The sequence below is a fragment of the Euprymna scolopes genome, chromosome 7 (genome assembly GCF_053919585.1).
Source record: "Euprymna scolopes isolate OS-2025 chromosome 7, ASM5391958v1, whole genome shotgun sequence".
NCBI lineage: Eukaryota > Metazoa > Mollusca > Cephalopoda > Sepiida > Sepiolidae > Euprymna > Euprymna scolopes.
The window spans coordinates 80,371,628-80,389,569 of NC_136488.1; the positions used below are offsets into that span (position 1 = coordinate 80,371,628).

Here is a 17,942-nt window from a genome sequence, read left to right on the forward strand (position 1 = left end):
GAAGTCTATTTTGTACTCTGTCAAGGCAGGATAAACTGTTTTTAGAAGCTCCTGCCCAGATGTGGGAGCAGTACTCCATCCTTGGACGTACTTGGCTTTTATACAGATAGAGAATTGCATCAGTAGTGAGATATCTTCTGGAGCGGTAGAAGTATCCCACCATTTTCCCAGCGTCCTTGGCAACAGACCTGATGCACGTGTTCCATTTCAGATCAGGAGTAAAGGTCAAACCCAAAAGCTTGTCAAAACATGGAGCCTCCCCAAGATGAGAGCCATCCATTTCAATTGATGCCAGATCGTTGCTGATGTAAAGATAGAAGCTTGATTTTGGATGCCAGCCACCTCTCCCCCACTGTACCACGTGCTCAAGATCAGAAGAGAGAATTAGAGAGAACCTTGTCATTTACAGCCTTTGATGTGTTGCCATAGATGGTCGTGTCATCAGCATAGATGTCAACGAATGATTTAAGTATGTGTTTTGGGAGATCATTGATGTAGATCAGGAAGAGAGTTGGGCTCAGGATGGACCCTGAGGGACTCAGATATAATACTGAATATGCTTCAGTATTAGCATTAATACTGTGGGCCTCTGATTTCTGCCCATCAACCACTACTCTTATGAACCTATCAGAGAGAAATGATTTAATGATTGAGAAAACATTACCAGTGATACCGTAGCTGGAAACCTTGTGAAGTAGGCCCTTATGCCATAAAGGCCTTCGATATGTCAAGAGCAATTGCCCTGGAAAGGAAGCCTTTGTCAAGAGATTCACTGTGTTTTTCAGAATTGCCTGATCTATCCTCTGCTTCTTTTGTTATAGCTCGTTGGATTTGTTGTTCTAGTGGTCTCCATCAATTTGCTGTTTTGATACCTCATTGTGATACCACTTCCTATTCCAGTAGCTTATTTCCAAGAACTACAGGCTTATGGAACTCTATTCTTGCTGACTGTTTTCCTCCTATCTCTAACCTTGGTCTTATCAAGACTAAGGTTAATAGATATCTCCTGTCTTTGTGATAATCATCTTTCATTTTTTTTTAGCTCTTTACATGAAGTGGCTTCATGCCTCGTCTAGAAAGATTTCCATTAAAACAAAAAAAAAGAAACATTTAATAAAAATACTGAGAAATTATGTTTTTTTAGTTAATTTTCTTGATACATTTTTAAATGCCAATATGTTGACTAACCATCCCCATAGTATTAAATATCAAATTCTGATTTTCTCTAATTTTTCCAAAAATCATCGTTGAAACATTCTGTGTATGAGGTTGAGGTTACCTTTTTGTTTTAATAAAATCAAATGATTCTACAACCTTCACTTCATCGTCAATGATATAGCACAAAACTTGGCTTGTTTGATTCTTATGTGAAATATCAGGAGTATTATTAGGAGTACTATCAGATATCATGAAAAAGTATTTGGCTACTTTTATTTGGATTAAGATTTTGTTGCTTATATTTCTCTGCAATATTTCTATAAAATCATTCTTAATAATAGTGAACATTATTTTATCAATAGTCTATATCAACTGCTAACAGATTTTATGCAGTTCAAATATTGTCAGATATCAATGAAGCTATTTTAAAACAAGATTCCAAACCCTTTAAGAATATGGGAAAATGATTTCTATGTGTACATAACTGGCCCTAAAGTCAACAGAGATTAAACCATTTATGTAATGATTTGTTTCTGTTGATTACAGTGTAATGCTGGTTTTGTGTAGTTCTAGGAGGTTCACTCTCCTCTCTCGACTTTGCCTTAACTCTTTGAGGGATTAGTTAATTGATAATTGCATGAGGCACCTCTGCCAGGGAATGCAGACTAGGTTACACAGACATCTTTTGCAGGGTCAAAGTGCCCCTCCTGGGAGATGTTGACTTTTCAATCACACTTTCTGGCCCTGATATCACATTTATCACGGTGAGAGAGAAATAGAGAGATCTCTTTTTAACCTCCTTGGGATTATGTGCCTTTGATAAAAAAAACTACATTAATTTTTTTCAAATTATCATGCATTTTTAAGGTTTTTCCCATTTTCTATCAGGAATTATCACAGAATGAAAAGTGCCACTCTTTTACCATCCTTACTATCCTGTCTACGTAACTATGCTAAGAGGCATGTTTTATGTCTATTTTGTGTTATCTATGAGAGAGAGTGAACTTTTAAAATTCCTTGAGATAAACATAGTTGTTGACTACCTTTGATAAAAAAAAATTTAAAAAAAACACTAGAAAATTTTTAATAACACATTTTTGTTTCTTTTTCCTTCTATCAGGAATTATCACAAAATGAATAATGCTGCTGCTTTACTGCCTTTACTATCCCATCCACAGAATTATGCAAATGTTGAACTTTTGTCCATCCTTAAAGATCACCCCCTTGTTTTGAGATATTTGATTGGATTAGATTAGTCATGTGACATGAAACATTTTGAATGAGAGTTAATCCTGAAGTGAAATATAGTGGCTGATTGGAACTGAACAACAAAGGATGTTTTAATATATTTTAGTTAGGGAATGGATCCACAGTTTAGTTAAAATAAAGTACTCTTTTTTTTAGTAATAAATATGTCGCAGCACGAGAAAGCTGAGTAATTTGTGTTAAGCGATATACACGCCAGAAATTCTTTTCAAAGTTGAACGAATCAGTTCTTTCCACTTCTGTCTTCTCGCAAACGTCACACTCTTCACCAGCAAGTTCTTTTCAACCGTCAACCGACCAAAAAAAAGAAACAACTCGCAATCTTTGTTTCGGCTCGACTTTTTATAGCCGTTGGGCGAACCCAATTGTCGCGGTAATGCGAGTATCGCTCACAAACGTTTTTATTTGTAATCTAATGGTCCCAGGTTCGCTCCCCGGCGCAGGCACGAACAACTCATACCTTTTGTGCGCTTTTGCACATGCTCGTCACAAAATATATCCATCATTTTATATGTAAACATTTATTCCAGCTTCACTGTATGATATTATAGACTGTGACTGCCATTTCTGTACCCAAACCCTCAGACAATGGAAGGAAATGATTCACTAAGATACAAGCGATGTTCCAAAAGTAATGCCTCCTATTGTTTTTTATTTTGCTCAAATGAATCAAGGGATTGCAAATTGCATTTTTATGATGACTGAACTTATGCATTCATTACCTGAAAGTTTCATCTCTCTGTTGCAGATATTGAGAGTGTGAGACTCTAATGAACGTGCATCAGAAGGGAGATGCATCATTGACTTCCTCTATGCAGAAAACATTGAACCCATCAACATTCACTGACACCTGTCGAATGTTTACAAAGCATTTACAGAGTCAATGCAGTTGATGTCAGCTCAGTTAGAAGATGGGTTCGTAAATTTCAGAGTGACAACAGAGATGCGAGTGATAAAGTGCGCTCTGAACTTTTACGACAGCATCAAAAGACACTGACAAAAGAGCATTGAGTATGTTGATGACTATGTAGAAAAACTAATTCTGGAGCACAAAAGATCACTTATTTTAATTGTGCCATTCCTGTCTTTGTAGCTCTTCAACATTATAGTTTTTGAGTTAAAAAAATAGGAGGCCTTTTGGAACAACGCTCGGATATGGTTACATAAATATGCTGTAGACAACAATATTTGGTTACATTTCATCCCGCACTCAAAATAACAGGATTTTAAAATAATTTACTAACTTATTTTGGGTGGTAATTTGTGCCAAAGGGGTCAGATAGTGCCCCCAAAACTTGGTCTTAAGAAATAAGACGAATACTCGATGGAACAGTAGCATAAAATACTGTTCTCTACAATAACTTTTAATAGTTTCACTTTCTCTCTACCTAAAACTAAATAAATATTCCATGAACAAAGTTTCTTTCTTAGAACTGCTTGTCTGTGGATTACAGTAGCGCTGGGCTGCTTTCCAGCTGACTACAACATGGTCAATTTCAAGTTCAATGTAAACAAATTCTTGTTAAACCACCCTCTTAAATAATCAAATTCTACCCAATCATCATCATTACCAGTGATTATGTTTTTCTTATCATCCACCTTACATCCATTATCCTTAAATGGCCTTTGGGCCTTGATAAGTGGTAAAAAGTGTTTTTATTGTAAAGTGAACAGCTAAATTTAGTTTGATCTTTTAGTATATCAACATCATTTAATAAGAAAGGATATAAAAATCATCATTGTAAATAATATTGGAGAAAATCCTCTTTTTTGTTATTTGGATTATTCAGACTATTATTTTCATCTTGGATCTTATTCTCACACGTTTTGACCAATTTCACAACAAATAGAAGTAATAATCAGTTCTAAATGACAGCTTTTTGGAGGTTGATGGTTCAATCTTTAGTATAGGTGAAACCAGAATGCAATTGCAAATTACTAAAGAATTTTACCTAGTTATGGTTAATAGAACGAAAGCAAGCTACCATCATTTGATGCAGCTCTGAGACCATTTTTGTAGAACATCCGTGGTTGGTCCTCCAACCCGACATGACTTCAGAAATCAAGGCTGCATCATCTGGGAAACGCTTTCCTTTCAAAAACAACTTCATGGCTGGGAAGAGGTGAAAGTCAGAGGGTGCAAGGTCAGGAGAGTAGGGAGGATGGGGAAGGATTTCATAATCACACACCCGTGCTTCTGATCTGGCGACATGCGAGTTGTGGACCGGAGCGTTGTCCTGAAGGAGGAGGGTACCTTTGCTGATCTTGCCCCACCTCTTGATTTTGATAGCTTCCCTTCATTTCCTCAAAAGTGAAGCATAATAGGCTCCTGTAATTGTGGTACCCTTTGCCAGGAAATCTGTCATCACTACTCCGTCCTGGTCCCAGAAGACTGTGAGCATGACCTTGCCAGCAGAAGGCTGCACCTTTGCTTTCTTTGGAGGTGGTGAGTCCAAGTGCTTCAATTGCATTGACTGGGCTTTGGTCTCTGAATCATAGTGATGGACCCAGGTTTCATCCTGCGTAATCGGTCTTTTGAAAAACTTTGACTTATCTTCTTGGCATATCTCCAAATTCATCCTCGAGCACTCAACGCGTTCTCGCTTCTGGAATGGTGTGAGCAACCTGGGAATCCATCTGGCAGACACCTTATGCATACGCAAATGGTTATGAATGATAGTTTCCACAGACCCTGTACTAATCTTGACATCTTGGGCTATTTGGCGAATAGTAATGCACCGATCTTCCAAAATGGCAACCTCAACTTGACAGACCGATGCCTCATCAATGGCAGAAGGGGGTGGGCAACCAGGTCTGGGAGTTGTTTCCACAGACTTCTGGCCATGTTTAAATTCACGATGCCAGCGTTTTACAAGGTCATATGATGAGGCATTATCACTATAAGTTTCTTTCATTTCATCAAATGTCTCCTGTGGTGTGCGTCCTTTCAAATACAAAAACCAGATCACTGCTCGACATTCAACAGGCTCCATTTCACACCTGACTCGGTTCAAACACCTGTAAAACAGAAACCACGATTAGTTCAGAGCTATAATTTGCCACATAACCCGTAGAGATATAAATCATTACACATGCAAAATTTCAGCTAGATCAGACAACTGGAAGTGGGTCAGGGGCATTACTTATTGCACGCCAATCATATATATATATATATATATATATATATATATATATATATATATTATGTATGTTGTCAGACTGAGGTATAGTCCAATTCAGTCTCAGAAGATCTACCTTTACAGGTTTTACCCTCTCTTTGAAAAAGGGTCAGTTTATGGCTAATTGCTCAAGACACTCCTACCATAGAATGCACACAGGGCTGCTCAGGCATTTTTGTAAACCAGAGTGCAGTAATCTTAGTGGACTGGCTTTTCAACTTAACACTTGACCTTGTGTCTAACTTCCCGGAGAGGTAAATAAAATAAGCTTCATTTGCTTCTTTAAGCAAGCAGGCTTAATAGAAACGTTCTAATTTTTACAGTTCTTGTTACAATCCAATTAAAGACATCATTTATAAAACTATAAATTGCCAACTCAGAAGCGATACCTTTAATTGTACTATTGCTTTTTTTTTGTTTTTCAAAAGCAACATTAATTTTTTTTGTCGCTCTTTTTTATATTCATTTCTTTTAATTTCTTTTTACACGTTCTCTACGCATCGATTTTTCATTTACTTCTTACACCCTCGCATTTAACTACGCCTTTGTATCGCAGATTGATTTTCACCCACACTTTTTCCTTTCTTTCTAATTTACACTTGTTTATCTGTTAAAATGCTCTAATTATTAGAGTTCTTACTTTTATCGCTAGTTAACACAAAGCAAGCCAATGTGAGTTTTATGTATTTAAACCGTCAAATATACACCATTTTAGTTATTTTTTGGGTGTCATTCTAATTACAGATCTTATTTTTATTATAAGACTAGCAGAACCCGTTTACCGACGTTGCCCGGTGTAAGTATGCCCCCTCATCCCACCTGTAAAAAAAAAAAACAAAAAAAAAAACACTACCGTTGTTAGTGGGAGCCTCTGCCGGCCCAGTAAAATAGCGGGCACCGGCATCCGTGGCCAAAATGAATATACTGTGCCAATGTACCAACACATTTCATATATATTTATATATTGAAGAGTTTAGCTTCCAAATAATCGCATCTTTTTTATCACGATTTGTTTATTAAAAGAAATATGTTGTGGAAATAAAATTGTTGGCAAAAAATGAGTTAGTATTATTTCATTCAATAAACTTTTTTTTTTTTTGTATTTTCAGCATAATAATTTATTGAAAAACACAAATATTTGTGAGCTAACCACTTCAATTTAGTCCATGATTAACATCTTCAATATAGCCATATTCTCTCTATATATATAGCATAAATAAAGGTAACGTTTAAGGTTCCAATTATGTTAAATTAGTTGTTTCTCCCCGCCTTTCACATTCACCCTAACTTGACGACATTTTCAGGTTTTTGGGTGATGTGTAAATGAATAACACATGTGAAATTGCCGCTGACAAATAGTCTTGTCATAAGCCAAACAATGCGTGCACATCGGCCACTCGGAAAGCACAACGTTTTGTCGGCAACAATTTATATGTAATATTCAGCATTATAACGGGGAAACCTATAAATGCTGTCAAATCGCATGGAAAAGATTTCATATTCGTTAAATGATTTTCTCCATATTGTATTTTTCGATCTTACATGCCTGTAATGACCTATGCACTAAATAAACTTTACATCCTTTCATGACTCGGTGTGGCTATATTTAGTAAATGTACAAGAATTTAAACCTGAACACCAGATCACTTCAACCATATTTAGTAATGTTGGATGCTTTACGATATGATTTAATGAACACCCTGCAAGAATAGAGGGAATAATATTGCTTAGTTGTTTGTTTAAAATACTAATAACCTAGAGAACTTGATTTTTTGTAAAGTAGAGTATTACATTATGCTAAGTGGAAACCATTAGTTCCTCTATTAAAGTGCTTCACTTTTACATAAAATTTTGTTATCCATAGACAGCAGTTTCGTTTTTAACAACTCATCAGTGTGGTTAAACTTAGTAAGTGCACCCCAAGATTAGAAATAAATATATATATATATATATATAAGTGAAAGTGTCTGTCTGTATACATTTCCCTACACAATAACTCTGTCAATTTTCAGTCTACAGACTCGACATTTGATATACAGAGTATGGAGATTTGGGAAAATCTTTGTAATCCGTTTTTGGCCAGAAATTTGTCTCTTAAGGGGTCAAAGTTCAACGATTTGACCTTTGAGAACTCTACCAAACTCCTCCGCCAATTTTGGGTATAAACAATTGAAATTTTAGATCTAGGTTCCTTGGACATGGATTTAACTTAATAACTTGATTTGAGCCCAAAACAATAAATGTTAAGGGGTCATAATAGGGGTCAAAGTTTAAAAGAATTTTACCTCTGCCGTCTCTACCAAATTACTCAGACACTTTCTGGTCTAAACATTTGAAATTTTACATAAAGGGTAATCAGAGATAGGGCAAGCTTTTTAGCTGGTTTGGGTCAAAAATTTGAGCTACCAATATATAAATGTATGTATGTTTGCATGTCTGCCTAAAACTTTCGACAAAGGCGACGGATTTTCACAAGATCAGTATCGTTTTGAAGCTCGACCCTTCAGACGACAAATACCAAAAAATTGGCAAAAAACATTAATTTCTTCACCCTCAACTGGGCACTTTTCTACAGAGAGGGGTCGCTTTTTCACCGATATTTTCGAAAGTCATCACCTCTTTTTTGATTATCTAGCCTTAAATAAAACCTACGTCACTTCTGGTTTGGTGGTGTTCATAACAGCAAAGACGTCACTTTTTTCCCCCGTTCTTTTCCTCCTTTGTGGTATGGGTTCAAGCCTGCCTTCCTACTACGACTTTTTTTTTTTTTTTGCTCAACACACACAAATATTTTTTACTCTAGGAAATTAACTTTAGTCCTTAATCTTTCAAATACAATCAAAAAGTAGTCGGAAACCTACAAAAAATTATGATAAATCGGCTTTTAAAACTAGGTCCCCCCATGTGTGTCCAGCCATTTTTGCCCGTACTTATAATTTGAGTATACAAATTTTTCAGCCTATCACTAAGATATCTATAATATTCAAAATGTATGAGGCATTTAATTTCTTGATAAGCCATCATCAGTGCTCCTAAACAAAGTAGTCCTCAGGGGTTTTTTGTTTTCAACATTTTTAACCTTCTTCACAACCTGCTGTTTTCGAAAAATCTTATTTTTTTTTTTAATTTTTAGAAGCACTGATGATGGTTTTATCAAGAAATTTGATATAATTTAGATAATATTAAGAGATTTTATTATAACTCCAGTCTTACACTATCGAACTATTGAGAAAACTTTGTGTTATTAAAAACTATGTAAACATTATTAAACAACATAATGTTTTTGCTTTATAAGACGTTTTTATATGTAAACATTTTTTTCCATTTTAAACACACTAAAACTAACACCACCTGATAATTTGATAAATAAAATTGGAAGTACTCGCAAAAAAAAAAAAAAAAAAAAAAAAAAAATGGAACAAGAAACCTACGGAACTAACATTAATTTCACCAAAATGCTAAATGGACTATTTAGAAAATTAAAAACAAAGTCTTACCAAATAAAAACACTCCATTTTGTTTAATAATTACATAGTCAATTTTTTTTTTTTTAATAACGTTTGCCTAAATCAAAATATGCTGCCTAAATACACACACACTATATGTGTGTGCATATATCTTTCTAGAATTATTTTAATAGACATTTTACAATATAGAAGATTTGTATTTTATATGGATGGTAATACGTAGTTGTTAAAACTGTTTATAAAATAATGCAGCAGATTAATACATCATGTTTCATGATTTTTTTTTTATCAGTTTATATCCAACAAACCTTAATCTAGTCGATATCCTTTCATTGTTTAGATTGATGATGTCATTGTTCAGACTTAAATAAAAATTAGTAACAAACGCGTCAAAACTTTTGAAAGGAAAAACCTTTGTTAGTTCGCTATTGAGCCATGATAGGTATTTTGAATAATACATATGAATATGCCCACATTAGTTTGTGTATGAAATTTAAATACCTGTATAGTATACAATTAAGTCAGCTGAATTTTGGATTTTAGACCTAAATAGTACTGCAACTGAGATCAGTATTTTATTCTAAAGAGAAAGGTTTTCCTCTTTATCTTTGCACCATACTCTTTTTGCATGCATATTATTTATTTCGCCTCCACTTTCTTTTTAAAAAAAAAAATTATTCAGGTTATAAGATTAAAAACTGAAGACATTTTTTGCTTATGTCCTAAAAATGAAATATTAGCTAATTTACTTAACAAAATCATTGCTCTATTTTAGTTATCAGATAAACAATTAAATTTGTCATAAATATCAGCCTATTTATTTCTTAGAATTTCTAGGTTGTTGGTTGTTTTTGTTTTATGGCATATCAACCCTTTTCAGATTATTTAATGCTGAATCCAGTGATTTTGAAGAAAAAATTTTTAATAGAATTTTTTTTGTTTTAAGTCTGTTTCTATTTAACCCATAGTTGGGACCCTAACAGGTACTACCACTCTGGGTCAGAATGGACCTGGGAGCAATGGCAATTAAAGGGTGGCTCCACACCCCCAAAGCCCGCAAGCTAGGATCTCATCATGGGATATAGTTTAAGGTCATATCTAGGACCAGAATTTCTAGGATATCACAATGAGATACAATAATTTGTTTGTGAAAACCGATGTAGCATATTGTTTTTATGGAATAATATAAGAGGCCTTTGTTTAAATTACTGTACTTTTTATGCTTGATTGGTAGATTCTTCAGTGTTCTTTCAAAAAATATAAAACCATTAACAATATTTTATATTATTTTTTTTTTTAAATCCTCTTACAAAAATACAAAATATGTTACTATTACATAATTAAACATTATAGAAATGAATAATCACTTTTAAGTAAGTTGTAACTATTATACAGCTTTCTGATTTTTTTTCCTATTTTATTCAAAAATAAATTAAAGCTGATCTTTTTTCTTAGTTAAAATGCACAATGTAAATTAGTAAAGTTATACTATAAACAAAATAAAATGTTACATTAAACCAAATATTTAATTTTCAGCAAATTAAAACTACTTTTTGATTTCTTTAAATTTCTTACTTTTTTTTTTTTTTTTTCAAACAGTGAAAATCATGCCAATTGATAACTTTAGCAGCAGGAGCTGCTGCTGTCCACTCAGTCATTCACTTTTAACAAACATCAGTAACAGTACGGTTATTACTAAGACGTAACTAATTCTCATAACAAGCAGGTAGAGATGTACTTGGCTAAAAGAATTATGTTCATTGATTTTACGTATTAATCTCACTCTTATTATGAAATTTAGTAAACATACGCATGCACGTTAGACATCTTTATTAAAAAAAATAAGTACACATACTTTTTATCACTCCATTATTTACGTCAATTCGTTTAGATCAGGGGGTCTCCAAAGTTTTTGAATTGGAGTTCTATTGCCGCTTTTTTAAGCTACACTGTGCAAATTTAAAAAGAAAATGACCTGGACGTGTTTTACACTATTTTGTTCATTAGCTTTGCTTTTTAATAAAACTGGTTCTCCCAAAACTTCATTTTTTTTAATCATTTCCTGAACAAAAAGAAAAACCACCACACTATTCTCACACATTTCCATTGTTTTTTTGTTTTGTTTTTTTTTTTGGGGGGGGGTCGTTTTTTCTGAATATTTTTACGTTTTACGTAAGAGTTCCAGGGGCTTAATTAAAGAATTTGGCAGGCCAGATCTGGCCCATGAGCCATAGTTTGGAGATACCTGGTTTATGCTACTAAGCTTCCCTCCAACATTAAGCCTTACTACCTTAACTCATCTTGGCTTTTTAGCTAGGGGCAAAATGTAATATCTGTTCTGATAATAGACTTCATTTTTTTCTATCGTCAGTAGATTGAGGTAATTTTCATTTATTCAAGGTGTTTTTTGAGGAAGGGGAGCTGAATTTGCCGCACATTAAAACTACACTTTCTATTTAATTTTGCCCTTAATAAGTAAATAGGGACTCATAAAATATTTACATTTTTTTTAATGCAATTCAATGAGACCATATGCATTTTTACATTAAATTTGCTACTAAGTGATTTTTTTTGTACAAATTATGTGTCTGTGTGTACAAAAGAATTCATAAAGAAATTTCTTGCACTAAATTCTAACAGACATCTTACAATATCATTAAAAAATTTCTTTGCTACTAAACATAAGCAAGTTTTATTTCTTTTTATTGTACAATTAACACATCTGTGAATGTCTCCACACAAAACAAAGGATTGATTCGCAATTAATTCTAACAGACTTCCAACATTTTTACATTTATTTACTACTGAAAATAATCGATTTTTTTTTTGTTTTCAACTCTAAATATCACTATTTTTATTATTGAAATCCTTTGAGATGAGTAATTTGTATATTTATTTATTTATTTGCAAACTGTTATCTTCATCTTTATAGTTGCTGTTAACTACCTGACAAAGGCCAGAGGAATAGTTGGTCAAAACATTATAAAACAACAACTATGAAGATGAGGATAACAGTCCGCAAATAAATAAATAAATATGTAAACATGTTTTATAATAGTTTTACACTTTTTTTTCTCCTAAAGTACATGGACATGAGTTTTGTGTTTGTGTGCATATAAGAATCTACAAAAAAAGAACTAAATCAGTTTTGATACATTTTAAAGGCTGCCTTATGACACTTAATTTTATTGCTATGAAAAGTAAACAAGCGCCATACTTTTTAATTGCAAAAATTTCTATGTGCCACTGTGTATATAAAAAAAAAAAAGAAAAATTTCTCACATTTTTACAAAATTTGCTACTTTAAATAATGGATTTATTTTCTTCAATTATAAACTTCATGTGTGTTCATGCATATATGAGAAAAGTCTTGTAAGCTCTAAAGAATCTTACATTTTTTCAATGTCTTTTACTCAGAATATTTTTTTTATTATATTTCATATTATATTATTGCATATATGCATCTATGGAAAAAACGGTTTGTAATAAATTCTAACAGACATTTTAAAATTTATTGACTATAAAAAGTAAGATATTTAGGTAATCATATAGAGTCAGCAAACAAAATGAGATTAAAAAAAGTTTATAGGCGATAAAAATTGTTTTATGTTGATGGTTTCTGATACATTATTAAATGAAGAATGCTTTGGAATCAAAATCAGTGCATTATTATGCAGTAATAGGGGAAAAAATGTTTTAATACTATTAAAGTTGCATGAGGCATTCAAAAATTTGGATCAGAAACTATGAGTACTGAAACAAAGTAAAGTCTTATATGGAATTATAAAAATAATTTATTTACATTTCTTGAATAACATTTTTTATACAAAAAATTTCAAAACCAATTAAAAATTAAAGTATGGATAAAAATATTTATTTCACACGATTTTTTATAAATAATTTCTATAAAAAACAAACATCTTTCTTTTTTTTTAACATTTTGCTAAAGCTTTGCTTAAGTTTAACAGCTCTATTTTTACATAGGGCAGTACCTCCGATCTGTTATATTTCATTTTGTAAACATTTGATTCAATTCCTGCAACATATTAACACAATATAAATGTGTTTTTCTTCAGATTATATGCATAAATAGATTTTTTAATCAAAATGGTTCCTCATTTAACATTTTAAAACAAAACCATTTTTATCGCTTATAAACAAGTTTTCATTGCATTTTGTTCTGACACAAATGTATATATAATATAATTTCTTAATATATCTATCATTAGTGATATTTTTTTTATTTGAAGACCTACTTAATGTTATGGAGAAAAAAGCAAGATGGTATGAGAAAGTGGAGAAGATCTGTGACACTAGCACAACTGTATGATGAATTTAATTCTTCTTTACGGAATGAATTGTGTTACATGAAGAGAAATAATATGATGGGTGTATAATGTGTGTTCTAAAGACAGTCTTAGTTTAGATGACCTCAGAGGAAGGTTAAATCTTGACAGTATAAGATGTGTGCAGAAGACGAGACTTTGACAGCTTAGCAATGTTGAAAGGATGGATGCGAGTTCTTGGGTTAGATGTAGAACAGTTGAGGTAGCACATTCGGTTGGCAGAGTATTGCACAATGCAAAATTCATACTAAAATTGTCCACATGGACATGTTGTGTAACAGATAAGGTGTTGGTCAACACTCAGTTCTAAGCAGCAGTCTTCCTGAGGTTGACAGTTCAATCCTAATAATTGAGAATATAAAATTAATTCTTCTATCCAGTTATGGCTGACAGAAGAATCTACCTCCATGGTAGAAATAAGGGGTTTAGTTCAAAGTCCTGTATAGGTTTCTAAGTTTGGCAAAAGATTTTCAAGTTTGATTATTAGGCTCCTAAGTTCTAAAAAAAAAAAAAAAAAAAAAAAATGAAGATCGGAGATTACATCTGGCAAAATGTTGTGAATATAACAACCAAGATGAGAATGGCTTAGTTCGGTTATTTTGTTTTACAACATATCAACCCTTTTTGTTTTGTTTTTTTATTTTTTGTTTTTTTACACAGGCATCACCACATTATCAAGACCAAGAGGCCACTCGAGGATAAGGGTTAAAGAGTGTACAGTAGAAATTAGACAATCAAATCTAGTCATTTTGGTAAATGTTTTTATGCTTCAAGTTCTTTATATCTTTAAATGTTTATTCACAGTGTTGTGTTTGGTTTGGTTGTTTTGTAGAGGAAAATTGTTGTTTCTGTTTTTGCTATTGCAGAACATGATTGAGTTTTGCAAAGGGGAAGGCTAAAAAGAAACAATAATATCAAAGTTTTGGGTCAGAAAGCCAGTATCTTCAGACACCCTGATCTGGTAACACTAGGTAGATGAGAATAATAGTAAGAATAATCTAAATAACATGCAGGATCACTTTTTATAAAGTTTAAAGACTTTCACAACTTTTATTAGTGTTAATTTTGTAGTTTCTTTTTTATTAGTTTTGTAGGTGTTGACTTATCAGGGGAAAAAAAAAAAAAAAAGAAATAGAAAGGTGAAAATGTCAAAACAAGTGAAGTGCTCTTTAGCCTTGATAGGCAATCATTTGGAGATGGTGTCTTGATAAAAGCACTGGTCTACATTATCTCACTGGGTTTGGCCTCAGGAAGAGCATTTAGCCTATAAAAATCTTGTCTTAACTACGAAAATAACTTCCAAAGACTTGGCCAGAGATAGGTCAGTGTTGTGGTACCCACCTTAAGGATGATATTGAACGCTTACACTTACTATAAAGACCAGGAAAATATGCCTCTCGGCATTATGCACAAGTCTTGGCAGTCCAAATGACGTATAACCATTCTCTTTATCTGTTGCATTTGCTTTTCTGTTCAATATGTTTTGTTTCCATTAAATGCATAGCTGTGTCTTTCTTCTGGACCTTTACCGTTCTACAACAGTTAGTTTAGAAGTAAATTTCTAAACGCTTATACAACACATTCCAGCATATAAAACAGATATTAAACCAATGATGACGATGATCAAGTAGAAGGAGCAGGAGTTAAAGAAAAATCGAATTGAAATTTATAGTAACTCCATGAAGTTGATAGTAAAACTCTTGCCTGAATCAAGCAATATTTATGTAATACAGAGTGACCCAAAAAAAAATATTTATGTAATACAGGGTGACCCAAAAAAAAATATTTATGTAATACAGGGTGACCAAAAAAAAAATATTTATGTAATACAGGGTGACCAAAAATATATTTATGTAATACAGGGTAACCCCCCCCCCAAAAAAAAAATATCTCCATTATTTATTCACCGATTGCACTTATTTTACAGGACATGGCAGAATCAACGACCGTGAGTACACCAAGACCCCAGTGGGAGCTGGGACAAAGAATACACTGTGTTAAATTTCGTTCGGACAAAACACTAAGAAATGGGGCCTAATTTGAGTTGGGGCCCATTTTTTTTGGGGGGGGGGTCACCCTGTAGAATATCTATACATCGACAATCAACCAATCAAAACCAAGAGAATGGATATACTCATGTAAGATAATGGAGCATCCCAGCCTGTTTATATATTAACTCTTTTTTCTGATCTCAATTAATTTAGTTATAGCTCAACTGATTAAATAACAAAACATGAACTACTAAATGTAATAAGTTTAATGTTTTGTCATCTTTATATTAATATAAAAATAGTTATCAGAAATTAGAATAAAAAAAAACACAAAATTTTATCTTACCTTTTCATAGAGGGAGTGGAATTCATTGTAGCGGCGAAAGATGAACCAGGTGCGTCCAGCAGAATTGACCACCACTTTGTAGACCTGCACAGAGAAAAGGATGGGAGGGTCAGTATATTCCAAAGACAAAGGAAATTGGCAGCTGCAAATGTTTTTCCTGTCTCAATAAATTTGGATAAACTTTTTATGCAAACAATACACTGGACAATCATCTATTAGATCAAAACCCGATTTAGAAGAATGGGTTTAGTCGTTTTTTCATTATAATTAAAGTAATTGTAGGCTGAAATAGGTTTGGTTGTTTTGTTTTATGGCATATCAATCCTTTTTGGGCTATTTAAAATCTTAGTAATTTTGGAAAAAGTTTCTATGCTTCAAGTTCTTTATATCTTCAAATATTTATTCATAGTATTTGGTTCGGTTGTTTTGTAGAGGAAAATTGTTGATTTTGTTTTGACTTTACAGAACATGATCGAGTTTTGTAGTGGGAAAAGAAAAAAATATCAATGTTTGGTGCATTTTAGGTTAGGAAACCAGTATCTTCAGACATTCTGATCTGGTAGAAACAAGTAGGTCAAAATAGAAAATTTATTTGAGTCAAACAGTTAAATCAACAAACAAGATCATAGTTTCAAATTAAAAATACCTTTTATTCCTCTGTGCTGAAAAAGGAATTAAACTGTTACACAGTCGGTTTTTATAAAGCGTGGCATGCAACTAAAGCAGATTTACCATTTTTGGGGATATTTGATGAAACCAACAAAATATGTCTGCTCTGAACAGTTTACCGACTCCAACATTGGACAGGGGTTAGAGAATAAAATTGTGTGGGTGCTGTAAGAAAAATATCTGTTCTGATTGGCGAGGAAGGGCCACTCACTCCAGTGGTATACCTGTCCATTTACATAATAGAAAAGTAGTACATAATGCAATTAGAATATGTGATCGCTACAAATGAAACAAGATATGGCAGGAAGGAAATGTTATTAGGGCTAAGGCTACCATGAAGAGACAGCTGTCTATTATGCAGGAGGTGATGGCCACTGTCCCCCCCCCCTGCCACCCACCCACGAATGCATCCAGTGATGTAGCTCCACTTTAAAAGTTTTAGAGAGTGGGAGTGTGAGATTATCCCTCATTTACTATTGTTTACGGATCTACTCTGACCTGGAGTGATAGTACAGTACCTATATCAGAGTCTCATTGATGAATTAAATAGAATTCTTATTCAGACATGGCACTAAACTGCCTTGGGCATATTTGAGCAAGGTGTTCACTACTACCCCACCCCAAAATTCATCTTCCCCAGCCCTGTCAACAAGTTAAACCCAACTGTAGTGTGCATGATATAATACTGCACCCAGTGACGAAGCCCAAATTGGGAACCAGTGGGAGAGTCCTCCCTTAGTTGCTGCTACCACTAACCCTAACCCACTCTAGTCCAATATGGTACTACCTGCAGAGTTTCATACCAAAGTTAAACAGAATCTACCATTTACAACTTATTTGTTTACAGTATATACATCTACAAAAAAAACTCATCTGCGTACAAATGGTATACAAAACATATGTACAGTTTCAGTATAAAATGATCCAACAATAGTTGACATGTCACAAAAACCAACCAAGCATTATTGTTTTAGCACTCGAACCATTATAACCATTGCACTGAATTCATAATAACCTTCAACTGAGATACAATCTTGGTGGTATTTGATGGTGAAATCAATGCCACTTTGCCAACACACACATATACACACTAGTAATAACATGTACCGAAATAGGAAGCTGTATAACAATGATTTATCAAAACAGCCAATTCATGGAGACCACTAGACCAACAAATCAAACGAGTTGAAACAAAGGAAGCAGCAAATAGCTCAGACAGTCCTGAAGAACATATTTCAATAGTAATTTTAGAAAAGACTGAGACTAGCAACTTCATGTCTGTGAAAGAGAAGGTACAAAGAAGAAGAAAAGGTGGGAGCCAATCAAATTACAGATATATTTCTGACCCTTAAACTTAAACAGCCTAAATATGACAACAGTATTCCATATATGGTCTGATAGCATGTTTGTAGAGGTGGAAAATAGCCTCATACTTAGATCAGATAACCTCAATAGAAAATTCAATCTGGACAGTAACGGGAGATGGATGTAAAACAGCAGATTTCATTAATATGATCACA

General features: G+C 33.3%; 1 protein-coding gene across 2 annotated transcripts in view; it reads right to left on the reverse strand.

The window, feature by feature from the left end:
* Positions 1–17,942, reverse strand: part of LOC145279788 (serine/threonine-protein kinase Sgk2-like) — a 207,931-nt gene that overhangs the window by 66,950 nt on the left and 123,039 nt on the right. For both annotated transcript variants that reach the window (XM_080131113.1, XM_080131114.1), the window contains one exon: positions 15,754–15,837. In XM_080131113.1, coding sequence (XP_079987239.1) covers positions 15,754–15,837 — 84 coding nt within the window. The remainder of the gene's footprint in view (positions 1–15,753; positions 15,838–17,942) is intronic.